This window comes from Manihot esculenta, chromosome 15, assembly GCF_001659605.2.
Source record: "Manihot esculenta cultivar AM560-2 chromosome 15, M.esculenta_v8, whole genome shotgun sequence".
NCBI classification, from domain to species: Eukaryota; Viridiplantae; Streptophyta; class Magnoliopsida; order Malpighiales; family Euphorbiaceae; genus Manihot; species Manihot esculenta.
Window position 1 is genome coordinate 10,658,712 of NC_035175.2, and position 24,217 is coordinate 10,682,928.

The window sequence follows — 24,217 nt, forward strand, 5'->3', positions numbered from 1 at the left end:
CCAAATCTCTCCCAACTCCGAGTTTTTGGTCGTCTCTCTCGATCTTCAAGAGGTAAGAGCCGATCTTAAGCTCGTTTTGTGTTTTAAATAAGTTTTATGCAAGATCTATGGGTTAAAATGCATGTTAGGATATATGTTGAGTTATGGGTTAATATTGATGTTTTGAACAATGTGTGTTGATTGGGTGTGTTTGAAGTGTTGTAGTTGGGGTATTTGATTGTTTGAGACCCCTAGGAACTTGTATGCATGTTTTAGTTGAGCTATATGCATGATTTGAGGTTTTGGGAGGCAAGAGGCTCATGTGAACCAAGTTTCTGCCCATTTGGGAGAAACCAGGTTCGGCAGCCGAAAGAACTTTCGGCCGCCGAACCCCCTTGTGGAGGCAGCATTCGGCTGCCGAAGCTTGCCCCCGAAAGAGGACTTTCGGATCTGTCTGGGACTTTCGGCCGCCGAAGGTGCCGCCGAAAGTGCCTGACTTTCAGCTCTGGAGGGACTTTCGGCCGCCGAACCTGCCGCCGAAAGTGCCCTGTTCAGCCATTTCTTGCATGTTTTTATGTGATGTTTTCATGATGTTTTAGGGGGTTTTTGGGGAGTAGTTTATAGTTATGTTCAGGTATGTTTGGTCCCTCATTTGAGTCCACCTGTGTAGGTTCGGACCCGAGGAACCGAGGACCCCAGCAGTGAGTTCAGCTGCTTCGGTGTTGTTAGAGTCAGCCAGAGGTGAGTGGGACTAACTTAATCTTTTAAATTAAATGTTTTATCATGTATCATGCATCATGATTATGCAATAGGATGATTGCATTAGTTTTCACGAATATGCCGCATTGCATCGATTGTTGTTGTTGTGGGTGGATGTCGGATGACCCAATTAGTCCATGATAGGAAGACCAGGCCCCATTCTACAGGCCTGGCACAGAGTAAGGAAAGACCAGGCCCCATTCTACAGGCCTGGCACAGAGTAAGGAAAGACCAGGATCCCATTCTATGGCCTGGCACCGTTATGGGATTCGAAGACCAGGAGCCCAGAGGAGGCCCTGGGGAAATGGTAAGTAATGAATGCCATGACAGGAAGACCAGGCCCCATTCTACAGGCCTGGCACAGAGTGAACTTGGACTAATTGGTGACACGTTCACCCAACCCTTATGTGAATTGTTTGTGTTATGATACATTTCATAGAGCATAGTGTTAATATGTTTTATAGTTCTGCTCACTGGGCTTTTAGCTCACCCCTCTCCCTTTACCCCCAGGCTTGCAGGTACAGGGCATAGCAGGAGTCCGGGTAGAGTAAAGAAGTCATGTTTATGTAATAGCTAGTAATGGACATGATCAAATCGTAATGTAAAAGTACGGTATAGTTATGTAATGATGTTTATGGATATTAGAGGTGTGCTTGACCATAGTTTGTTGTATCCCTTTTATACATGATCGTAGAGATTTTTATGATGTGTATGTAAACCAACTCAGCATGTGTTATGTCACCCATTGGGGGCACTGATGAGATCCCACAGAGGGATCAATATTATGTAAATGTTTATGCAGGTTGAGTTTGGTTGATGGATATGGAAAGAAAAGTTTTAATTTTTATGTATGTTGTTGATCATGTATGGGATTATACAGGTTTACAGGTTACATGTTTGGCTTGCTACGGGTCTCGGCGGCCTTAAGCCGATCTGGATCCTAGCGCCGGTAGCGGTCCGATTTTCGGGTCGTTACAGAATGGTATCAGAGCCCTAGGTTCATATGGTCGGACCTAGAGTGTCGGGCTCATAGAGGTTATAGAATGGTCAAGCACAATAGAAAAGATCATGTCCACTAGGATAGGATGTGGAGTCCTGTCTTGCATGATGATGTGAAATGCCATGATAATATGCATGTGCATTAATGATATGATATGCTATGTGATGAGGATTCATGTGTGCCCACATGAACCATATGATGCTTATGTCTGCTTGATGTGTGCTGTTTTTTAGAAAACAGGATGAGAGAAACTCGTCGATCAGCAAGATTGACTAGAGTGCCACCTGAGGATGAGGGCATGAGCGCCCGTCCTCCAGCGTTGCCTAAGGCAATGTCTAGTAGGTCTAACAGAGAAAGAGCAATAAGAGACCCTAGAAGGTCTCTGGATCTGGGCAGGAGCAGATCAGTTAGAGGAACAGTTCAGGGAGGAGCGTCAGAGGACATGGGGGATGATATGGATGTGGAGCAGAGGAGGGATGGCAGTTTGGGAGTCAGTATATCAGAAGAAGGAATGAGAGAGTCCCAAGGAGGCACTCAGGCCTCGGGATTTGTTCAGCCACCATACTACCCACCCTTCTCACAAAATCCCGGGTATTCGATGGGAGGCACATCGGATTACCCTAGCTTCACCCCTTATCCCACACAGATGCCATACCCACCATACTACCCACCATATTCACAGTACCCAATGTATCCACCCCCACCATACTATCAAAATCCAGCAAACCCTACCTCAGAAAATGTTGCACCTCCTCCACCATCAGTAGAAACCCCAGTTCCAGAAACTCAACCACCTAGGCCTAGCTCATCTGGTAGGAGCAAGGTCAAGATGACGGAATATATGAAGTTGGGTGCTCCCCAGTTTGAGTCAGGTGATGACCCGTTTGTGTATCTTGAGAGGGTCAAGACTATTACAGAGGAGTTAGGGACAGATGACAGTAGAGCCATTCAAATGGCTGGGTTCACATTGAAATGCAAGAAGGCCCGCGAGTGGTTTAAGAATTATGTGAATCCGAGGGTGGATAGCATGTCTTGGGAGGAGTTCGCGAACGAGTTTGCAGGATGGGCTTTTCCCAATAGCTCAAGGGAGCTGAAGATGATAGAGTTTGAACAGTTGAGGCAGACGGATGAAATGAGTATAGAGGAGTACACCGACAGATTCTTGGAGCTGTTGCCTTTTGCTGGGCAGAGTCTGCATACAGATTCGAAGAAGTCAAGGAGATATGTCATGAAACTTCATTCCAGGTATTCCTCCTTGATTTAGTCCGTGGACAGGGAGAGCTTCCATGCCATAGTAGATATGGCCAGGAAAATGGAGGCCAGTGCCATCATTCAGGGAACAGTTAAGCAGACAGTGGCACAAGCTTCTGGTTCTAAAACTTCGGGTGGGGGAAGGTTAGATCCCTCTACCTTGAGTGCAGCAGCTTCAGGCAGTAAGAGATGGGGTAAACCCAAGGGTAAGAAGAACAAGTTCTGGAATAAAGTCAAGTCTAATCTGGGATTTGGAAGTGGCTCAAGCTCTGGTGCGGATAATGCAGTTTGTGCAAAGTGTGGTAGGTCACACAAGGGAGTGTGTCGGTTTGGGACGAACACCTGTTTCAGATGTGGTCAGGAGGGGCATATAGCTCGAGAATGTCCAAGAGTAGCCCCGATGGCTCAGTCCCAGCAGACAGCTTCGGGCAGTGTAGCACAGCCAGCAGCTCCAGCCATGACTCAGGCCGGTGGCAGAGGCAGAGGGAGAGGGGCAGCCTCTTCTTCAGCGGGTTTCAGAGGTGAAGGTCCATCAGCCCCAGCACGGATCTTCACAATGACACAGTAGGAGGCAGACGCATCCAACACCGTGGTGGCAGGTAATCTCGTCATTGGATGTTCGGATGTATATGCATTGATGGACCCTGGTGCATCTCATTCTTTTATTGCTCCGAGAGCCGTAGAGAGGTTAGGTCTGATGACTTCTGGGTTAGAGTGTCCTCTCTGGGTCAGTGGACCCAAGTGTGATCCATCAGTGGCAGAGTCAGTCTGCCAGTGTAGTCCTGTGTTTGTTGAGGGAAGATGCCTGTCCGCCGACCTAGTGGTTCTAGATTTGACAGACTTTGACGTCATTCTAGGGATGGACTGGCTATCTACCCATGGTGCTACCTTGGACTGCAGGGACAAGGTAGTCAGGTTCAGAGGTCAGGATGGGTCTGAGGTTGTCTTCAGAGGAGACAGGAGGGGTACACCTAGAGGTCTGATATCCGCTCTTCAGGCTCGTAGGTTGCTTAGGAAGGGATGTCAGGGGTATTTGGCTCATGTGAGAGAGCTTAGCAGTCAGGTCAGAGAGCCCACCTCGGTGCCAGTGGTTAGAGAGTTCTTAGATGTGTTCCCAGACGAGCTGCCAGGTTTACCACCTGCTAGGGAGATAGAGTTCGAGATAGAACTGATGCCTGGAACCCGACCGATCTCTATCCCTCCCTACAGGATGGCGCCAGCAGAATTGAAAGAGTTAAAGGAGCAGTTGCAGGAGCTGGTAGATAAGGGCTTCATCCGACCGAGTACCTCACCCTGGGGTGCTCCAGTTTTGTTTGTGAGAAAGAAGGATGGGTCCCTTAGACTTTGTATCGACTACAGGCAGTTGAACAAAGTCACTACCAAGAATAAGTACCCATTGCCAAGGATCGACGATCTATTCGACTAGCTAGCAGGAGCGGGTTGTTTCTCCAAAATAGATCTGAGATCGGGGTACCATCAGCTGAGGATCAGAGAAGAAGATGTGTCAAAGACAACTTTCAGGACCAGATATGGGCATTTTGAGTTCCTTGTAATGCCGTTCGGGTTAACCAACGCCCCTGCAGCATTCATGGACCTCATGAATAGAGTGTTTAGTCAATACCTGGATCACTTTGTTATTGTCTTCATAGATGATATCTTAGTGTATTCCAGGAATGCAGAGGAGCATGCCCATCATCTGAGGATAGTTCTACAGACCTTGAGGGAACATGGCTTATATGCCAAGTTCTCCAAGTGTGAGTTCTGGCTAAGGAGCATTTCATTCTTGGGGCATGTAGTGTCAGAAAATGGGATAGAGGTGGACCCCAAGAAGACAGAAACCGTGGCTAACTGGCCTAGACCCACTTCAGTGACAGAGATCAGAAGCTTCTTGGGTTTGGCAGGTTACTACAGGAGGTTCGTTCAGGACTTCTCAAAAATAGCAGCTCCTCTGACCAGACTAACTAGGAAGAATCAGAAGTTTCTGTGGACCGACCAGTGCGAGGAGAGTTTTGAAGAGCTTAAGAAGAGGTTGACTTCAGCACCAGTTTTAGCTTTGCCATCTAGTGATAAGGACTTTACAGTCTTTTGTGATGCGTCCCGTGTGGGACTGGGTTGTGTACTGATGCAAAATGAGAGGGTGATTGCTTATGCTTCGAGGCAGCTAAAGAAGCATGAGTTGAATTACCCCACATATGACCTTGAGATGGCGGCAGTAATCTTTGCACTCAAGATGTGGAGGCACTACCTCTATGGGGTAAAATGTGAGATCTTCACCGATCATAAAAGCCTGCAGTACATCCTGAGTCAAAGAGATTTGAACTTGAGACAGAGGAGATGGGTAGAGCTGCTGAGTGACTATGATTGCAAGATTCAGTATCATCCAGGTAAGGCGAATGTTGTGGCAGACGCCCTAAGCCGGAAGTCACTAGGCAGTCTATCCCACATCACGGCAGAGAGGAGACTAGTGGTGAAGGAGTTTTACAAGCTCATTGATGAAGGTCTACAGTTGGAGTTGTCTAGTACAGGTGCCTTGGTCGCTCAGATGAAAGTGACACCCGTGTTTCTGGAGCAGGTGGCTCAGAAACAGCATGAGGACCCAGAGTTAGTGAAGATTGCCAGGACTGTTCAGTCAGGCAAGGACAGTGAGTTCAGATTCGACAATAAGGGGATCCTTCGCTATGGGAGTCGACTTTGTGTACCAGATGACATAGGGCTAAAAGGAGACATTATGAGAGAGGCTCATAATGCAAGATACAGCATTCACCCCGGAGCCACCAAGATGTATCAGGATCTGAAAAAGGTTTATTGGTGGCCAGCTATGAAGAGAGAAGTGGCACAGTTTGTGTCAGCCTGCGAAGTGTGTCAGAGGGTGAAGATGGAACATCAGAAGCCGGCTGGGATGCTTAACCCGCTACCTATTCCAGAGTGGAAATGGGAGAATATAGCTATGGACTTCGTAGTGGGGTTACCGGCGACGTCCAACAGATTGGACTCCATATGGGTGATTGTGGACAGACTCACCAAATCTGCTCACTTCATCCCTGTCAGGAGTGGCTATTCTGTGGACAAGTTGGCGCAGGTGTATGTAGATGAGATAGTCAGACTGCATGGGGTTCCTGTTTCTATAGTGTCAGATAGAGGGCCCCAGTTCACCTCCAGATTTTGGCGGAGTCTGCAGAGTGCTATGGGTACCAGGTTGGATTTCAGTACTGCCTTCCATCCCCAGACTGATGGACAGTCAGAGAGGACCATCCAGACAATAGAAGATATGCTCAGAATGTGTGTGCTGGACTTTGGCGGTTCTTGGAGGCAGCATCTACCTTTGGTGGAGTTTGCCTACAACAACAGCCATCATGCTAGCATCGGGATGGCTCCATATGAAGCTTTATATGGAAGGAAGTGCAGGTCACCTGTTTGCTGGGAAGAAGTTGGAGAAAAGGCCTTGGCAGGGCCTGAGTTAGTAGAGATCACCAGCAGGGTGGTACCCTTAATCAGAGAAAGAATCAAGACAGCTGCAAGCAAACAGAAGAGTTATGCAGACATCCGCAGAAGGCAAGTAGAGTTTCAGGAGGGGGATCTGGTATTGCTCAAGGTGTCTCCAATGAAAGGAGTGGTTCGGTTCGGGAAGAAGGGTAAACTGGCTCCGCGGTACATCGGACCCTTTGAAGTCTTGAAAAAGATTGGGAATGTATCGTACATGCTGGATTTACCTGCTTCAATGGAGAGAATCCATCCGGTTTTCCATGTTTCTATGTTGAGAAAGTTCGTGTCAGATCCGGGAAAGGTTCTTAGTGAGCCTGATGTAGAGATCCAAGAGGATCTCACCTATGTAGAGCAGCCAGTGCGGATTCTTGACACTCAGATCAGAAAGTTGAGAAACAAGAAAATCCCGATGGTGAAAGTCCTTTGGAACCACCACAATATAGAAGAATGCACCTGGGAGACACGGGAGTCCATGCTCCAGCACTACCCTCATCTCTTTTAAGGTTAGATCTCTATGTGTTTGTATGTTACGTTTTATGCTATGCATGTCCTAGTTGAGGAACATTCGGGGACGAATGTTCTTAAGGGGGGGAGAATGTAATACCCGGCTAGACTCCGACATCGGAATTCCTACCGCCCGGTGGGATTTGGATGTCGGAAACCTCTAGAAGGGTAACATCATGTTTTTATAGAATGTTTTCATGTATTTTAATGTTTTTAAGTATGAAATTAAATGAGTTTTGCATGAAAAGTCTTTGGAGGAAAACCCAGGTTCGGCCGCCGAAAGTCAAGTTCGGCCGCCGAACATGCATGCGTTTTGGAGGCACGTTAAGCCCCCGAAAGCATGAGCGAGGGAAGTCCAGGTTCGGCCGCCGAAACTCAGATTCGGCCGCCGAACATGGCATGCATGCGGAGGCACTTTCGGCCCCCGAACGTGGTCTGGCCAGCCACTATAAAAGGGTCCCTTAGCCGAAAACAGGCGAGTCTTCCCCATTTTCGGCCAAGGTGAGCTCTCCGCCGTCCCTCACCCATTTTTGATGTTCTTCCTCTAAATCTTTCAAGATTTTCATTTGTTTTAGCTTGGTTTTGAAGATTTAAGCTTTTGAGCAAAGTTTTGGAGCTTGGAGGTTCAAGCACCAAATCTCTCCCAACTCCGAGTTTTTGGTCGTCTCTCTCGATCTTCAAGAGGTAAGAGCCGATCTTAAGCTCGTTTTGTGTTTTAAATAAGTTTTATGCAAGATCTATGGGTTAAAATGCATGTTAGGATATATGTTGAGTTATGGGTTAATATTGATGTTTTGAACAATGTGTGTTGATTGGGTGTGTTTGAAGTGTTGTAGTTGGGGTATTTGATTGTTTGAGACCCCTAGGAACTTGTATGCATGTTTTAGTTGAGCTATATGCATGATTTGAGGTTTTGGGAGGCAAGAGGCTCATGTGAACCAAGTTTCTGCCCATTTGGGAGAAACCAGGTTCGGCAGCCGAAAGAACTTTCGGCCGCCGAACCCCCTTGTGGAGGCAGCATTCGGCTGCCGAAGCTTGCCCCCGAAAGAGGACTTTCGGATCTGTCTGGGACTTTCGGCCGCCGAAGGTGCCGCCGAAAGTGCCTGACTTTCGGCTCTGGAGGGACTTTCGGCCGCCGAACCTGCCGCCGAAAGTGCCCTGTTCAGCCATTTCTTGCATGTTTTTATGTGATGTTTTCATGATGTTTTAGGGGGGTTTTTGGGGAGTAGTTTATAGTTATGTTCAGGTATGTTTGGTACCTCATTTGAATCCACCTGTGTAGGTTCGGACCCGAGGAACCGAGGACCCCAGCAGTGAGTTCAGCTGCTTCGGTGTTGTCAGAGTCAGCCAGAGGTGAGTGGGACTAACTTAATCTTTTAAATTAAATGTTTTATCATGTATCATGCATCATGATTATGCAATAGGATGATTGCATTAGTTTTCACGAATATGCCGCATTGCATCGATTGTTGTTGTTGTGGGTGGATGTCGGATGACCCAATTAGTCCATGACAGGAAGACCAGGCCCCATTCTACAGGCCTGGCACAGAGTAAGGAAAGACTAGGCCCCATTCTACAGGCCTGGCACAGAGTAAGGAAAGACCAGGATCCCATTCTATAGCCTGGCACCGTTATGGGACTCGAAGACCAGGAGCCCAGAGGAGGCCCTGGGGAAATGGTAAGTAATGAATGCCATGACAGGAAGACCAGGCCCCATTCTACAGGCCTGGCACAGAGTGAACTTGGACTAATTGGTGACACGTTCACCCAACCCTTATGTGAATTGTTTGTGTTATGATACATTTCATAGAGCATAGTGTTAATATGTTTTATAGTTCTGCTCACTGGGCTTTTAGCTCACCCCTCTCCCTTTACCCCCAGGCTTGCAGGTACAGGGCATAGCAGGAGTCCGGGTAGAGTAAAGAAGTCATGTTTATGTAATAGCTAGTAATGGACATGATCAAATCGTAATGTAAAAGTACGGTACAGTTATGTAATGATGTATATGGATATTAGAGGTGTGCTTGACCATAGTTTGTTGTATCCCTTTTATACATGATCGTAGAGATTTTTATGATGTGTATGTAAACCAACTCAGCATGTGTTATGTCACCCATTGGGGGCACTGATGAGATCCCACAGAGGGATCAATATTATGTAAATGTTTATGCAGGTTGAGTTTGGTTGATGGATATGGAAAGAAAAGTTTTAATTTTTATGTATGTTGTTGATCATGTATGGGATTATACAGGTTTACAGGTTACATGTTTGGCTTGCTACGGGTCTCGGCGGCCTTAAGCCGATTGTAACAGCCCGGCCCCGTACGACCGGCCCTGTTACCGCTCACAGCCCGTTACACCTCCTGGGGGCGGCCACTGTGAGCAGCTCTTAACATCCCTTCACCCTCACGGGTTCCAGGCAGGATTTGTCCCTCGGGGGAGCCAGTACGGCCCGCCCTAGCCCGAGTGGATTTGGCCCAATTCCTTCCTCTAGGAATTAGGTCGCCTCCCCCACTGCTCGAACCCTTGACCTCCCACTTTAAGGGAATAGTCTGGTGAGAGTGAGTACCAATTGTGCCAATTATCTGTAACGACCCCAAAATGGACCGTCACCGGCGCTAGGATTCAGGTCGGCTTAAGGCCGCCAGAACCCGTAGCAAGCCTGCTATACTCTCTGTGTACCTGTAAACCTCATACATGATCATACATTTTATGTGAAAATAAAACTCTTTTCTGAACCAAGGCTTAACCTGTGCATGCACTATCTCTGTACTCTGTACTCATGTACTCTGTACTCTGTATCCCTGACTAGAGCTTGCTCTAGATGGGTTAATTCATACCTGTTAAGCCTGGTTTTCACATACAGGAAAACATATATACATATACAGATCATGTACACAATACATACATTACTAGGTCTAGGTCAAGCAACAACTATTACATCTCTTTACTATTACATGTCCACTCTAAGCTATTACAGATCTCTTCACTCTTCCTGTACTCTGCTGGACTGTCCCTGTACACTGTACACTGAACCTGCAAAACTGGGGTTAAGGGAGTGGGATGAGCTCTATAGCCCAGTGAGTAGAACAGTAAAACATCTCAGTAAAATATGATCTCATGGAATGCACCATATCACAGACAAGCCACATCAAGAGTAAACCTGTCACCACATAGTCCCAGTAACTCTGTGCCAGGGCGTAGAATCGAGCACCTGGTCTTCCTGTCATATATGTATATGTGTATATAACACCTGTGAACTTACCATTGCCAGGGCGTAGTCAAAGGCTCCTGGACTTTGCTATATACCTGCCAGGGCGTAGTCAAAGGCTCCTGGTCTTTGCTATACGTGCCAGGGCGTAGTCAAAGGCTCCTGGTCTTCCTGTCTGTGACTATTGGATCATTCAGCATTTACTCACATCATCAAATAACAATGCAATGCAACATATTCGTGAATACTAATGCAAGCAACCTATGGCATAAACATGATGCATGAGATATGCTAAAAGCAGCTTGTGGTTCAATTAAAAATCATCAGTCTTAAGTTTAGTTCCACTCACCTCGGGCTAACTGGACTGACTGACTCTGCAGGTTCTGAATCTCTGGAGCAGTACTCACTGCTGCTCTCTCTGGTTCCTCTGGTCTGTATAAGCACATAAAGACTCAAATGAGGGACCAAACAAGCTTATGACCAACTCTATTAAACTCCCCAAGAATCCCCTTACACTCACAAAAATAGTCATGCAAAGCAAGCAAAAGAAAGCTGGACAGAACACTTTCGGCGGCAGGTTCGGCGGCCGAATGTCCTCTCCAGAGACGAAACTCAAGCACCTTCGGCGGCCGAAGCTCTATGTTCGGCGGCCGAACCCTTTCGGAGGCAAGTTTCGGAGGCCACAAGGCACTCCAGAGACGAAAGTCTCTAACCTTCGGCGGCACCTTCGGCGGCCGAATCCCCCAAACAGAGCCGAACATGCACAAGCTCGCGGGGGCAAACTATGGCAGCCGAAGCCACCATGCAAGAGGTTCGGCGGCCGAATGAACCTTCGGCTGCCGAACCTGAGTTCATCCAGAACTCAGTTTCAACGGCAAACCATCTCCTTCTTTTCTTCAACTTCTCAAACCATGCAAACGTCACCTCCTCAACATACATATACTCATGTATATGATCACAGGGGTCCAAAACTAGCTAATAACCCCAAAGAACAAAACAAACCTAACACATAAACATATATACATGCATAACTCATCAAAAAGCTACCATGAACAACCTAAGCATGCATCTCCTTTCACAAATCCTCCTAAAACCTTCAGAAAACATATACACAGGTTCTAACTCGTCCCTTACCTTGTAAACAGGAAGATGCACGTTCTGAACAAGGGAAAACGGATCAACCTCTCAAAATCTCAAAAACGTAACTTTAGTTTCTCTCAACTCTCAACACTTTTGCAAGCACCTCCAGCTTCTGTATGATCACCCAAAACATGTACAGGTGAGTCATAGAGACGTGGCCATTCCATGGCAAGAATCTGAGGCCAACACTTGTCAAAAAAACCATGACTCAGCTCACCAGCCAACTCATCGTCGGCTGCCCAATCACATGCAAGACCATGCAATCGTTCGGGGGCCGAACTCACCTTCGGAAGCCGAACACCTTCGGCGGCCGAACTTACTTTCGGTGGCCGAACTCGGCTCAACTGCCTTAGGTCATTTCAACTCAAAACTCACTTCCCCTATCCTTAAAACATTTAAACACATCATAACACCTAGTAAAAACATAAATCCTACCCTTTTTAGAATTCCGACACCCCGGATTCCATCAAACAACAGGAATTCCGGTGCCGGACTCTAGCCGGGTATTACATTCTCCCCTCCTTAAGAACATTCGTCCTCGGATGTTCCTAAAACACATAAAAACAAAACACAAGGAGGAAACTAACCTCAAAATAAATATGGATACTGTTGGAGCATAGACTCCCGCGTCTCCCAGGTGCATTCTTCTAGATTATGGTGGTTCCATAAAACTTTCACCATCGGAATCTCCTTGTTCCTTAGCTGTCTGATCTGCGTGTCCAGAATCCGCACTGGCTGCTCTATATAGGTGAGATCTGTATGAATCTCCACCTCAGGCTCATTTAGAACTTGACTCGGATCTGACACAAACTGTCGTAGCATAGAAACATGAAATACCGGGTGAATTCTCTCCATAGAAGCAGGTAAATCTAGCTTATACGACACATTTCCGATCCTCTGCAACACCTCAAAGGGTCCAATGTACCGTGGAGTCAATTTACCTTTCTTTCCAAAACGAACCACTCCTTTCATTGGAGACACTTTCAGCAATACCCAATTACCCTCTTGAAACTCTAACTGCTTTCTGCGAACGTCTGCATAACTTTTCTGTCTACTCTGAGCTGTTCTGATTCTCTCTCTGATCATGGGCACCATTCTACTAGTAATGTCTACTAACTCTGGCCCTGCAAGAGCTTTCTCTCCTACCTCTTCCCAGCAAACAGGGGATCTGCACTTCCTCCCATACAACGCTTCATAAGGAGCCATCCCAATGCTAGCATGATGACTGTTATTGTAGGCAAATTCCACCAAAGGTAGATGCTGCTTCCAAGAACCGCCAAAGTCTAACACACATAGGCGAAGCATATCCTCTATGGTCTGGATGGTCCTTTCTGACTGTCCATCAGTCTGTGGGTGGAAAGCAGTACTAAAATCCAATCTTGTGCCCATCGCACTCTGCAGACTCCGCCAAAAGCGGGAGGTAAACTGAGGTCCTCTGTCTGAAACTATAGACACTGGGACTCCATGTAATCTCACTATCTCATCCAGATAGACCTGTGCCAACTTATCCACAGAATAGTTACTCCGTACTGGAAGAAAATGAGCAGATTTCGTGAGTCTGTCCACAATCACCCATATCGAGTCTATCCTGTTGGACACTACTGGTAAACCCACTACAAAATCCATGGCTATGTTCTCCCATTTCCACTTTGGAATCGGTAATGGGTTAAGCATTCCGGCTGGTTTCTGATGCTCTAATTTCACCCTCTGACAAACCTCACAGGCTGTCACGAACTGCGCCACTTCCTTCTTCATGGCTGGCCACCAATAAACCCTTTTCAGATCCTGATACATCTTGGTGGCTCCTGGGTGAACACTATACCTTGCATTATGAGCTTCCCTCATAATGTCTTCTTTTACACTGCCCCTATCTGGTACACAAAGTCGACTCCCATAGCGAAGGATCCCTTTGCTGTCAAATCTAAACTCTGCATTGTTGCCTGACTGAACAGTCCTGGCAATTTTCATTAACTCAGGGTCCTCGTGCTGTCTCTGAGCAATCTGCTCCAGAAACACAGGTGTCACTCTCATTTGTGCTATCAACGCACCTGTACCAGACAACTCTAGCTGTAATCCCTCGTCAAAGAGCTTATAAAGCTCCATCACAACCGGTCTCCGCTCTGCTGCTATATGGGATAAACTGCCTAGTGACTTCCGGCTTAGGGCGTCTGCGACAACATTCGCCTTACCCGGATGATACTGGATCTTACAATCATAATCACTGAGCAATTCGACCCATCTTCTTTGCCGCAAATTCAGCTCTCTCTGACTTAAAATGTACTGTAAACTCTTGTGATCGGTGAAAATCTCGCATTTAACCCCATAGAGGTAATGCCGCCACATCTTAAGTGCAAAGATAACTGCTGCCATCTCTAGATCATGGGTAGGGTAATTCAACTCGTGCTTCTTCAACTGTCTAGAAGCATAAGCTATTACTCTATCACTCTGCATCAATACACAACCCAATCCCACTCGAGATGCATCACAGAACACTGTGAAGTCCTCATTACTCACAGGCAGAGCTAACACTGGTGCTGTGGTCAATCTCCTCTTGAGCTCCTCAAAGCTCTCTTCACACTGGTCTGACCAGATAAACTTCTGGTTCTTCTGAGTCAATTTGGTCATAGGAGCTGCTATCTTTGAGAAGTTCTGAACGAACCTCCTGTAGTACCCTGCCAGTCCCAGAAAGCTTTTAATCTCAGTTACTGTCATGGGTCTGGGCCAGTTAGCTACAGCCTCTATCTTCTTGGGGTCTACCTCAATACCTTCTGCTGATACTACATGTCCCAAGAAGGCAATGCTCCGTAACCAAAACTCACACTTCGAGAACTTGGCATACAAACCATGCTTTCTCAGTGTCTGTAAAACAATCCTCAGATGCTGGGCATGCTCCTCTGCATCTCTGGAATACACTAAGATATCATTGATAAACACAATGACAAAGTGATCCAGAAACTCACTGAATACTCTGTTCATGAGATCCATAAATGCTGCAGGGGCATTAGTCAACCCGAACGGCATCACTAAGAACTCATAATGCCCATATCTCGTCCGGAAAGCTGTCTTAGGCACATCTGCCTCTCTGACTCTCAACTGATGATACCCAGATCTCAGATCTATTTTCGAGAAACAACCTGCTCCAGCTAGCTGGTCAAATAGATCATCAATCCGAGGTAAGGGATACCTATTCTTAATGGTGACCTTGTTCAACTGTCTGTAGTCGATACAAAGTCTAAGGGATCCATCCTTCTTTCTGACAAAGAGCACTGGAGCACCCCAAGGTGAGGTACTAGGGCGGATGAAACCCTTATCTACCAAGTCCTGCAACTGTTCTTTCAATTCTGTTAACTCAGCTGGCGCCATCCTGTAGGGAGGTATAGAGATAGGTCTGGTCCCTGGCAATAATTCAATGTCAAACCCTATCTCCCTATCAGGTGGTAGTCCTGGCAAATCGTCTGGGAACACATCGAGAAACTCTCGGACTACTGGTACTGTGGCTGGTTCCCTCACCTGACTATCTAGCTCTCTCACATGAGCTAGGAACCCCTGACAACCCCTCCTAAGCAAACGACGAGCCTGAAGGGCTGAAATCATACCTCTGGGTGTACCTCTCCTGTCTCCTCTGAAGACACACTCTGACCCATCCTGGTCTCTGAGACTCACTAGCTTCTCTCGACAGTCCAACGTAGCACTGTATGCAGATAGCCAATCCATCCCTAGAATGACATCAAAATCTGTCAAATCTAGAACCACAAGGTCAGCTGGAAGGCATCTACCCTCTATAAACACTGGACTGAAACGACAGACTGACACTGCCACTGATGGGTCACATCTAGGTCCACTGACCCAGAGAGGATACTCTAACTCAGAACTGATCAAACCCAACCTCTCTATGGCTCTCGAAGCAATAAAGGAATGAGAAGCACCGGGGTCCATCAAAGCATACACATCTGAACACCCAATGATGAGATTACCTGACACCACTGTGTTCGACGTGTTAGCCTCCTCCTGTGTCACTGTGAAAATCCGTGCTGGGGCTACCGGATTTCCACCTCGGGAACCTGCTGCTGAAGTAGAGGCTACCCCTCTCCCTCTACCTCTTCCACTACTCTGAGGCATGACTGGAGCTACTGGCCGTACAACTGGCTGTACCACACTGCCTGAACTCATCTGCTGGGATGGTGCAAAAGTCATCTGCGGACAATCCCGAGCAATATGCCCTTCCTGTCCACATCGAAAACAAGCTGTAGATCCCAACCGACAAACTCCTCCATGTGGTTTTCCGCATCGTCTGCAGACTGGAGCTGTGCCAGAGCTTGAGCCACTACCTATTCCCAGACCTGACTTGACTTTATTCCAGAACTTACTCTTTGTTCCTTTTGCTCTATCCCATCTTTTACTGTTTGGTGCGGGGGCTTTAGAACCCGAAGCCTGTGCCTGTTTCTGAATATTGGCACTAGCTTCCATTTTCCTGGCTGCATCTATAATAGAGTGAAAACTCTCCTTTTCTGCTGGAAGGATCAAAGAAGAATACCTGGGATGAAGTCTCATGGTATATCTCCTTGCTTTCTTCTGATCAGTATCATAGGCTTGACCCACGTACTGAAGCAGATCCAGGAACTTATCTGTAAATTCATCAACACTCATCTCATCTGTCTGTCGCAACTGTTCAAATTCAATTATCTTCATCTCCCTTGAACTGTCAGGAAAAGCCCACCCTGCAAACTCATTGGCGAACTCTCCCCATGACATACTGTCCATTCTAGGCTCCACATAATTCTTAAACCATTCTCTGGCTTTCCTACACTTTAATGTGAAACCTGCCATCTCAATGGCTCTCCTATCATCTGCTCCCAATTCACTGGTGATCATCCTAACTGCTCTGAGGTAATCAAATGGATCATCTCCCGTATTGTATTTAGGAGCATCCAATTTCAAGTACTCCGTCATTTGGACTTTACCTCCAGATGAACTAGGTTCATGTCTGTCAACAACAGGGACTACTGGTTCTGGTGGTAGTACTGGTTCATTTGGTTCATTTGGCTCTAGGTGTGCTGCACTTGGATGTATGGGGGAAGAGGGATACATAGGATATGGTGGATATGATGGGTAATAATGAGGATATGGCATATATGGCATGTATGTAGGATATGGGTCAAAACGAGAGTATTCCGACATACCCTCCATCGGATACTCTGGCTCCTAAAACAAGGATGGATAACCATAACCTGAGGTCTGAACGCCTCCCTCGGAATCGCCCATACCTTCATCCATAGACGGATCAGTCTCCATAGCCTTCCTCTCTTCCTCTGATCTTCCTCCTCTAACTACTCCTCTTCTGCTCTCGTCTACAGACCTTCTAGGGTCTATTGACATGCCTTCCCTGCTAGATCTCTGAGACCTTGCCCTTGGCAATGCAGGAGGACGAGCAGTTGGTCTCTCACTCTCTGGTGGGACTCCAGTCAATCGAGCTGATCGACGAGTTCCTCGCATCTTTACTCTGGAAACACAACATATAACATACCACTTTAGCACATAGCACATAAATATCACATATCACTCATACACATGCAACACTCATGGCATATCATAGCAGATAGGACTCAAGACCCTATCCTAGTGGACATGATTTTCCTATTGTGCTTAACCACTTCTAACCTGTCTGAGCCCAACACTATCTCTATAGGTCCGATCATGTGAACCTAGGGCTCTGATACCAATCTGTAACGACCCCAAAATGGACCGTCACCGGCGCTAGGATTCAGGTCGGCTTAAGGCCGCCAGAACCCGTAGCAAGCCTGCTATACTCTCTGTGTACCTGTAAACCTCATACATGATCATACATTTTATGTGAAAATAAAACTCTTTTCTGAACCAAGGCTTAACCTGTGCATGCACTATCTCTGTACTCTGTACTCATGTACTCTGTACTCTGTATCCCTGACTAGAGCTTGCTCTAGATGGGTTAATTCATACCTGTTAAGCCTGGTTTTCACATACAGGAAAACATATATACATATACAGATCATGTACACAATACATACATTACTAGGTCTAGGTCAAGCAACAACTATTACATCTCTTTACTATTACATGTCCACTCTAAGCTATTACAGATCTCTTCACTCTTCCTGTACTCTGCTGGACTGTCCCTGTACACTGTACACTGAACCTGCAAAACTGGGGTTAAGGGAGTGGGATGAGCTCTATAGCCCAGTGAGTAGAACAGTAAAACATCTCAGTAAAATATGATCTCATGGAATGCACCATATCACAGACAAGCCACATCAAGAGTAAACCTGTCACCACATAGTCCCAGTAACTCTGTGCCAGGGCGTAGAATCGAGCACCTGGTCTTCCTGTCATATATGTATATGTGTATATAACACCTGTGAACTTACCATTGCCAGGGCGTAGTCAAAGGCTCCTGGACTTTGCTATATACCTGCCAGGGCGTAGTCAAAGGCTCCTGGTCTTTGCTATACGTGCCAGGGCGTAGTCAAAGGCTCCTGGTCTTCCTGTCTGTGACTATTGGATCATTCAGCATTTACTCACATCATCAAATAACAATGCAATGCAACATATTCGTGAATACTAATGCAAGCAACCTATGGCATAAACATGATGCATGAGATATGCTAAAAGCAGCTTGTGGTTCAATTAAAAATCATCAGTCTTAAGTTTAGTTCCACTCACCTCGGGCTAACTGGACTGACTGACTCTGCAGGTTCTGAATCTCTGGAGCAGTACTCACTGCTGCTCTCTCTGGTTCCTCTGGTCTGTATAAGCACATAAAGACTCAAATGAGGGACCAAACAAGCTTATGACCAACTCTATTAAACTCCCCAAGAATCCCCTTACACTCACAAAAATAGTCATGCAAAGCAAGCAAAAGAAAGCTGGACAGAACACTTTCGGCGGCAGGTTCGGCGGCCGAATGTCCTCTCCAGAGACGAAACTCAAGCACCTTCGGCGGCCGAAGCTCTATGTTCGGCGGCCGAACCCTTTCGGAGGCAAGTTTCGGAGGCCACAAGGCACTCCAGAGACGAAAGTCTCTAACCTTCGGCGGCACCTTCGGCGGCCGAATCCCCCAAACAGAGCCGAACATGCACAAGCTCGCGGGGGCAAACTATGGCAGCCGAAGCCACCATGCAAGAGGTTCGGCGGCCGAATGAACCTTCGGCTGCCGAACCTGAGTTCATCCAGAACTCAGTTTCAACGGCAAACCATCTCCTTCTTTTCTTCAACTTCTCAAACCATGCAAACGTCACCTCCTCAACATACATATACTCATGTATATGATCACAGGGGTCCAAAACTAGCTAATAACCCCAAAGAACAAAACAAACCTAACACATAAACATATATACATGCATAACTCATCAAAAAGCTACCATGAACAACCTAAGCATGCATCTCCTTTCACAAATCCTCCTAAAACCTTCAGAAAACATATACACAGGTTCTAACTCGTCCCTTACCTTGTAAACAGGAAGATGCACGTTCTGAACAAGGGAAAACGGATCAACCTCTCAAAATCTCAAAAACGTAACTTTAGTTTCTCTCAACTCTCAACACTTTTGCAAGCACCTCCAGCTTCTGTATGATCACCCAAAACATGTACAGGTGAGTCATAGAGACGTGGCCATTCCATGGCAAGAATCTGAGGCCAACACTTGTCAAAAAAACCATGACTCAGCTCACCAGCCAACTCATCGTCGGCTGCCCAATCACATGCAAGACCATGCAATCGTTCGGGGGCCGAACTCACCTTCGGAAGCCGAACACCTTCGGCGGCCGAACTTACTTTCGGTGGCCGAACTCGGCTCAACTGCCTTAGGTCATTTCAACTCAAAACTCACTTCCCCTATCCTTAAAACATTTAAACACATCATAACACCTAGTAAAAACATAAATCCTACCCTTTTTAGAATTCCGACACCCCGGATTCCATCAAACAACAGGAATTCCGGTGCCGGACTCTAGCCGGGTATTACACCGATCTGGATCCTAGCGCCGGTAGCGGTCCGATTTTCGGGTCGTTACACGCTCGCTGTAATTGCCTCTATACTGCTGCGTCCCTGTCCCTATCGAATCAGAATTTCTGTAATTCAAATTCCGGTTGTACTGCTGTCGTGGTTACCGATCAACATGCTCTTCTGCCCTTTTTACCATCTCAATAGTGTCTGCCAAGGTGAAAATCGCAGCTACTCGCATCATACAACGAATTTCGTGATTCAGGCCCCTCTGATAATGAGCAACCTGCTGGGCTTTGTTCTCACAGTTTTCACACCTTGCCTGCAACCTCAAAAACTCCTCGGTATATTCATCCATCCTTTGGTTCCCCTATACACAGTCATGATACAGGTTATACAAAATCTGAGCGTGATCGCTAGGTAAGAACCGTTGTTCAAACATCTGCTTCATCAACACCTAGTTTCGTATGGGTTCCATCCTCCTCCGATAGCGTTCGTTTTGAATCAAATTCCACTAGGCTGTTGCACTCCCTTTTAGCTTATAGACCATAATCGGAACCTTGCGATCCTCTTCCACGTTCATAACTTCGAAAAAACGTTCAACCTCTGCCAGCCAATCAAGAATAGATTTCACATCCAGCACACCAGAAAAGTTTTGAAGGTCTATCTTGATCTTGTAACCTTCATGATAATTCTAATGGGGATTTGCAGGCACAAGATTGGCGATCATAGGATCGACGACTACAGGATTGGCGACTGGCTGGGGGTGTGCGGCGGCGAGGGGTTGGTGGAGTCCCTGCTGCAGGGTCAGCTGTCCAATCATCTCCCTCAATTCTGCCAAAAATGCCTCAATCGCAGCAAGTCGCGCCTCTTGGTTATTTGCCATGGTCGAACTTTGCTCTGATACCAATATGATAAAGGACTATTTAGACTCCGTCAAGAGTTTTAACCAATATCGTTTGGTTAAAAACGAAATAAGAGAAAAGATAGACTAGAAGACTAAAAGTCTTATTGAAATTTCTCAAAAATTAAAAAAGTGAGTTTCTAATAGTTAAGATAGGCTATTTATAATAGAAATAAAACCCTAATAAGTAAAATTATGAAAATATCCAAAATATCCAAAAAAATAATTAAAATGCAAAATTGACTTCTAAACGATGAAATTTTCATATCAAACTTTGTGATCAGACCTGCGGCCATCGTCACACTTTTAAAAGTCATGCGTCTCGAAATTTTCTTTTCAAAAAGTTATCGTGGATCTCTATCAGATATCGGCAGTAAAAATTAAGACCGGTCCAAATCCGCCGTATAGTCTAAGACTACTTGCTCCATATCATAGTCTTTCTTTCTTTTTTTCCCTCAATATATTGTTAGAATTCATTTTCATTTTTTCTCTAAATTGAAGAAATTATTATATGAACCTAAAATATTATGTTTATCAAGTTATGGTGGTACTTCAAAATAATATTAAAGCAAATCAGTAATTTCAATGTAAAATAAAATTTAATATATTTAAATATTACCAAAAAATTAAAATAGTAATAAATAAACTGGTTAAAAAATTAATTGAAATAACCGAATAAAAAATAAAATTTTGATGGGAGAGAAAGGTGTTTAATTACACTAAACGAATAAAAATTTGTAATTTTTAAAAAATTGTAATTAATTCGATTATGCTAAGAACGAAAAATTGTTATTTACATTTTACTGAGTTTTTTTTTTCTTTTTTTGTTATTTTTAATTCAAACCACAAAAGGTCATATATTTATCATGAAAAAAATTTATAAACAATTTCCAAATTATAAATACAAAATAAAAAATAGTTTAAATTTATAATAGGTCAAATTTAGATAAAATTATCCATGAATAATGAGACTAAAGAACTAGAAATAGAGGAAGACTATTCCTGAATCCAAACATCTCCCCAAGGTCTTGTTGCTTATAAAGCTTTGTGATTAAGTAACAGTGATGCAAATTTCTGCTCAAGAGTAACAATCTGTGAGAACTTGTTATTCCTGTTTAGAAAAATCTGCTCTGCATTAATTAGGATTTTTTTTAAAAAAAAATTGGGTTAAATTAATATATTCTAAAAAAAAATTTGAAATATCAATTTTATTAATCTCATAATTATTATACAGTAATGTCATGATCAAAGCCTTATCCAAATTTCATATTTGTGAAATTCAGTAGCAAAAGTAAAGTCGACATTAATTTTTGGACAAGTACAAGTAGATAGAAAATAAGCTCAAGGTTGATTCCCAGAGATTTCTATAAGCTGGGCGCGTTGACGGTTGACCGGCGACTTCAGTTTTCTCTTCTTTTACAGACAAGCTCCAAGTATTAGAAAGTTTTGAGGCCCAAAAGATAAGCAAACGCGTCTCTCTTCTGATTTGGATCACAAATCCTCCTCCAGTTCTCTTGTTTCTTTAACAATCCTCTTCATTTTCGATACATTTCAATCATGTATTCGGCATACCCAAATTCCTACGACAGATTCTCCGGCTCCTCACAGCCGGTGTTTAGTCAGGATTCAACGACAACTGGGATTCCGGTAAGCTCAACAAGCCAGTTCTACAGTAGTGAAAATTCTCGATCAGAATCCCAACTTCAATCCAAGGTCAGGGACCCATGGTCCACTGGCCTATGCGACTGCTTTTCCGATCGGCGAAACTGTTAAGTTCCAACTAACTAAACCTCTCCACTATCGTTAATTAGCTGCTTCACTGGTGGCGCTTTTCTCCCACGCGCTGCTTTTTAGAGTAACATAGTATTGATATTTGTTGTTTTTTTGTTGTGGGTTCACAGGCTGCATAACATTTTGGTGCCCCTGCTTCACCTTCGGACGAATTGCTGAGATTGTAGACAAGGGCTCGTCAGGTAACTTGTTAAATTGAATTGCGTAGATAGGGTGCTCAATTACTGTAGATCTAATGAAAAATCCACTTCTAATTCCAAATTGGGTGGAAATGGTTGAGTCTTACTGATAGAAAGATGGGTTAACGTTGTGGGTGCAGCCTGTGGAGTGAATGGAGCTCTCTACACACTAATCGCTTGTGTGACTGGTTGTCCCTGTTGCTATTCATGCTTCTATAGAGCAAAAATGAGGCAGCAATACGGCTTGAAGGAGAGCCCTTGTGGGGATTGTTTGGTTCATTGCTTTTGTGAGTATTGCGCCTTGTGCCAAGAATATCGAGAGCTCAAAAATCGTGGATATGACTTGCCTATAGGTAAAAAGACTGGATATTTTCTTGTGGGTTTTATGAATTGTCATCTCAATTTTTCTGGGTTCTTATTAGTTTGATGATTATTTGTGTCAGGATGGCATGGTAATGTGGAGAAAAAGAATCAGAACTTGGAGATGGCTTCGGTGCCGCCAGCGGTGGAAGGAGGCATGACAAGATAGATTGGGGAGATATTTGAGCATTGTGGAAGCAGTAAACATCTTGTGGTAAAGATCATATTGTTCAATATTCAACATTGATATCTAATCTCAATGGTAGCTCTCTAGAAATCGATGGGAAGATTATATACACTTCCGGATGTATCCAATCAATTAAATTTTGTTGTAGATGTTCAAATTAAGAAATCCTTATTTAGTCTGGATATAATGGGATTCACATGAAGTCCTGTACATCTACTGTATGAGTTTGTATAAATACAGTCTATGGTTTGCTATGGCTAGACAAATCTCTTGATTTTATCAGAGTAAAACAAATAATGATTTTATTTCTGTCCAAACACATTGACTAATGCTACTTTATATGGGTAAGTATTAGTATATCTTTGTTTTGGTCGGAACTATTACTATATTTAGTAATTAACATGTTTAATTTATATTGTTTAATTAAGAAACGAAACATAAATCAGACAGATTTTTGTTACGTGTAATGAAATAGAACTAATCTGTCATTATTCTTTTTATCTTTCATTTTTTTTAGATAATGATTGTTTATTTAGAGTAATTGTAGGGTTTAAATAGATATTTTACTTTCAAATATAACAGGAGTTTCTATTGTATAGTAATTATTGTTTAATTCTAAATTTTATTTTTTTCCTAAATGAATGTTTTTTTCAAATGGGAATAAATTATACAAGCAAAATTTTTGCATGTGCAATAGAAATGAATAGATAAGACCATGTGGCATATTATATTATTTTTTTAATACAACTCATAAAACTCTTAGTTTATTTAATAAACCACAGTTCCGACAAAAAAATATTTAATAAACCACAGTTAACTAAACAATTAAAAATTATTTTTATAATTTCAACTCAAAATTTAATATATCTTTTTACCCTAAATTCCTAAAAGTCCTTTTCCTTCATCTCCATTTGGTTAGAGAACCATCATGGTGCTTTCTCCTGCTCCTTCAATTGTGGGCCTGCCTATTCTTGTTCCTCTGATAGTAATCTCTCAAAAATTGCACTTTTTGTTTTTTAAAGGTAAAACTTTCAAAAAAGAAGAACAAAAGTAGGAGGGATAGGACCACACTTCTATAGACCAGATTGAAAAACTAACTGATGTCGTTAGACAGTGGGCTACAGAGTTTGCTAATCTATGAGCAAAATATACCGAATTATTAGGTATTTGATTCAATAAAGATTTACAAGCGGAGACCACAACATTGAAAAGAAAAATGTCAGGATCGTTAGAAAGAAAAGCTTGAGCCAGGAGCTGAGAGTCAGTTTCAAAAATGATATTTTGAAAATCCCTATCTTTAACCCAGCTGAGAGCTTCTCGGAAGAAGATTGCTTTGGTGAGTTTCGGGTCCAAAGGGCACGACACATAACTGCAGCAAGCACGAAGAAGGGATCATTCTCATCTTGAAGTACCCAGCATGCTCCAATTCTATGACCATGAGCAAGGACAGAAGCATCAATGTTGCATTTAAGAAAGCCAGACTGGCAAGGACAA

The 24,217-nt window shown here is 44.3% G+C and overlaps 1 protein-coding gene across 1 annotated transcript; it reads left to right on the forward strand.

Moving 5' to 3' along the window:
* The first annotated feature begins 21,543 nt into the window (after nt 1–21,543).
* Nucleotides 21,544–23,040, forward strand: LOC110601020 (protein PLANT CADMIUM RESISTANCE 2). Its single transcript, XM_021737994.2, has 4 exons — nt 21,544–21,974; nt 22,108–22,179; nt 22,317–22,529; nt 22,620–23,040. Exons 1-4 carry the CDS (start codon nt 21,764–21,766, stop codon nt 22,703–22,705), a joined length of 582 nt encoding a protein of 193 aa, XP_021593686.1. The 5' UTR covers nt 21,544–21,763; the 3' UTR covers nt 22,706–23,040.
* The last annotated feature ends 1,177 nt before the right edge of the window (nt 23,041–24,217 follow it).

What these genes read in the sequence shown, in the direction of transcription:
- LOC110601020 (XM_021737994.2), top strand. Translation starts at nt 21,764, where the DNA reads ATGTATTCGGCATACCCAAATTCCTACGACAGATTCTCCGGCTCCTCA. An exon ending in TGTAGACAAGGGCTCGTCAG is followed by an intron (nt 22,180 to 22,316) that starts GTAACTTGTTAA and finishes TTGTGGGTGCAG; the next exon opens with CCTGTGGAGTGAATGGAGCT. An exon ending in TGGATATGACTTGCCTATAG is followed by an intron (nt 22,530 to 22,619) that starts GTAAAAAGACTG and finishes TATTTGTGTCAG; the next exon opens with GATGGCATGGTAATGTGGAG.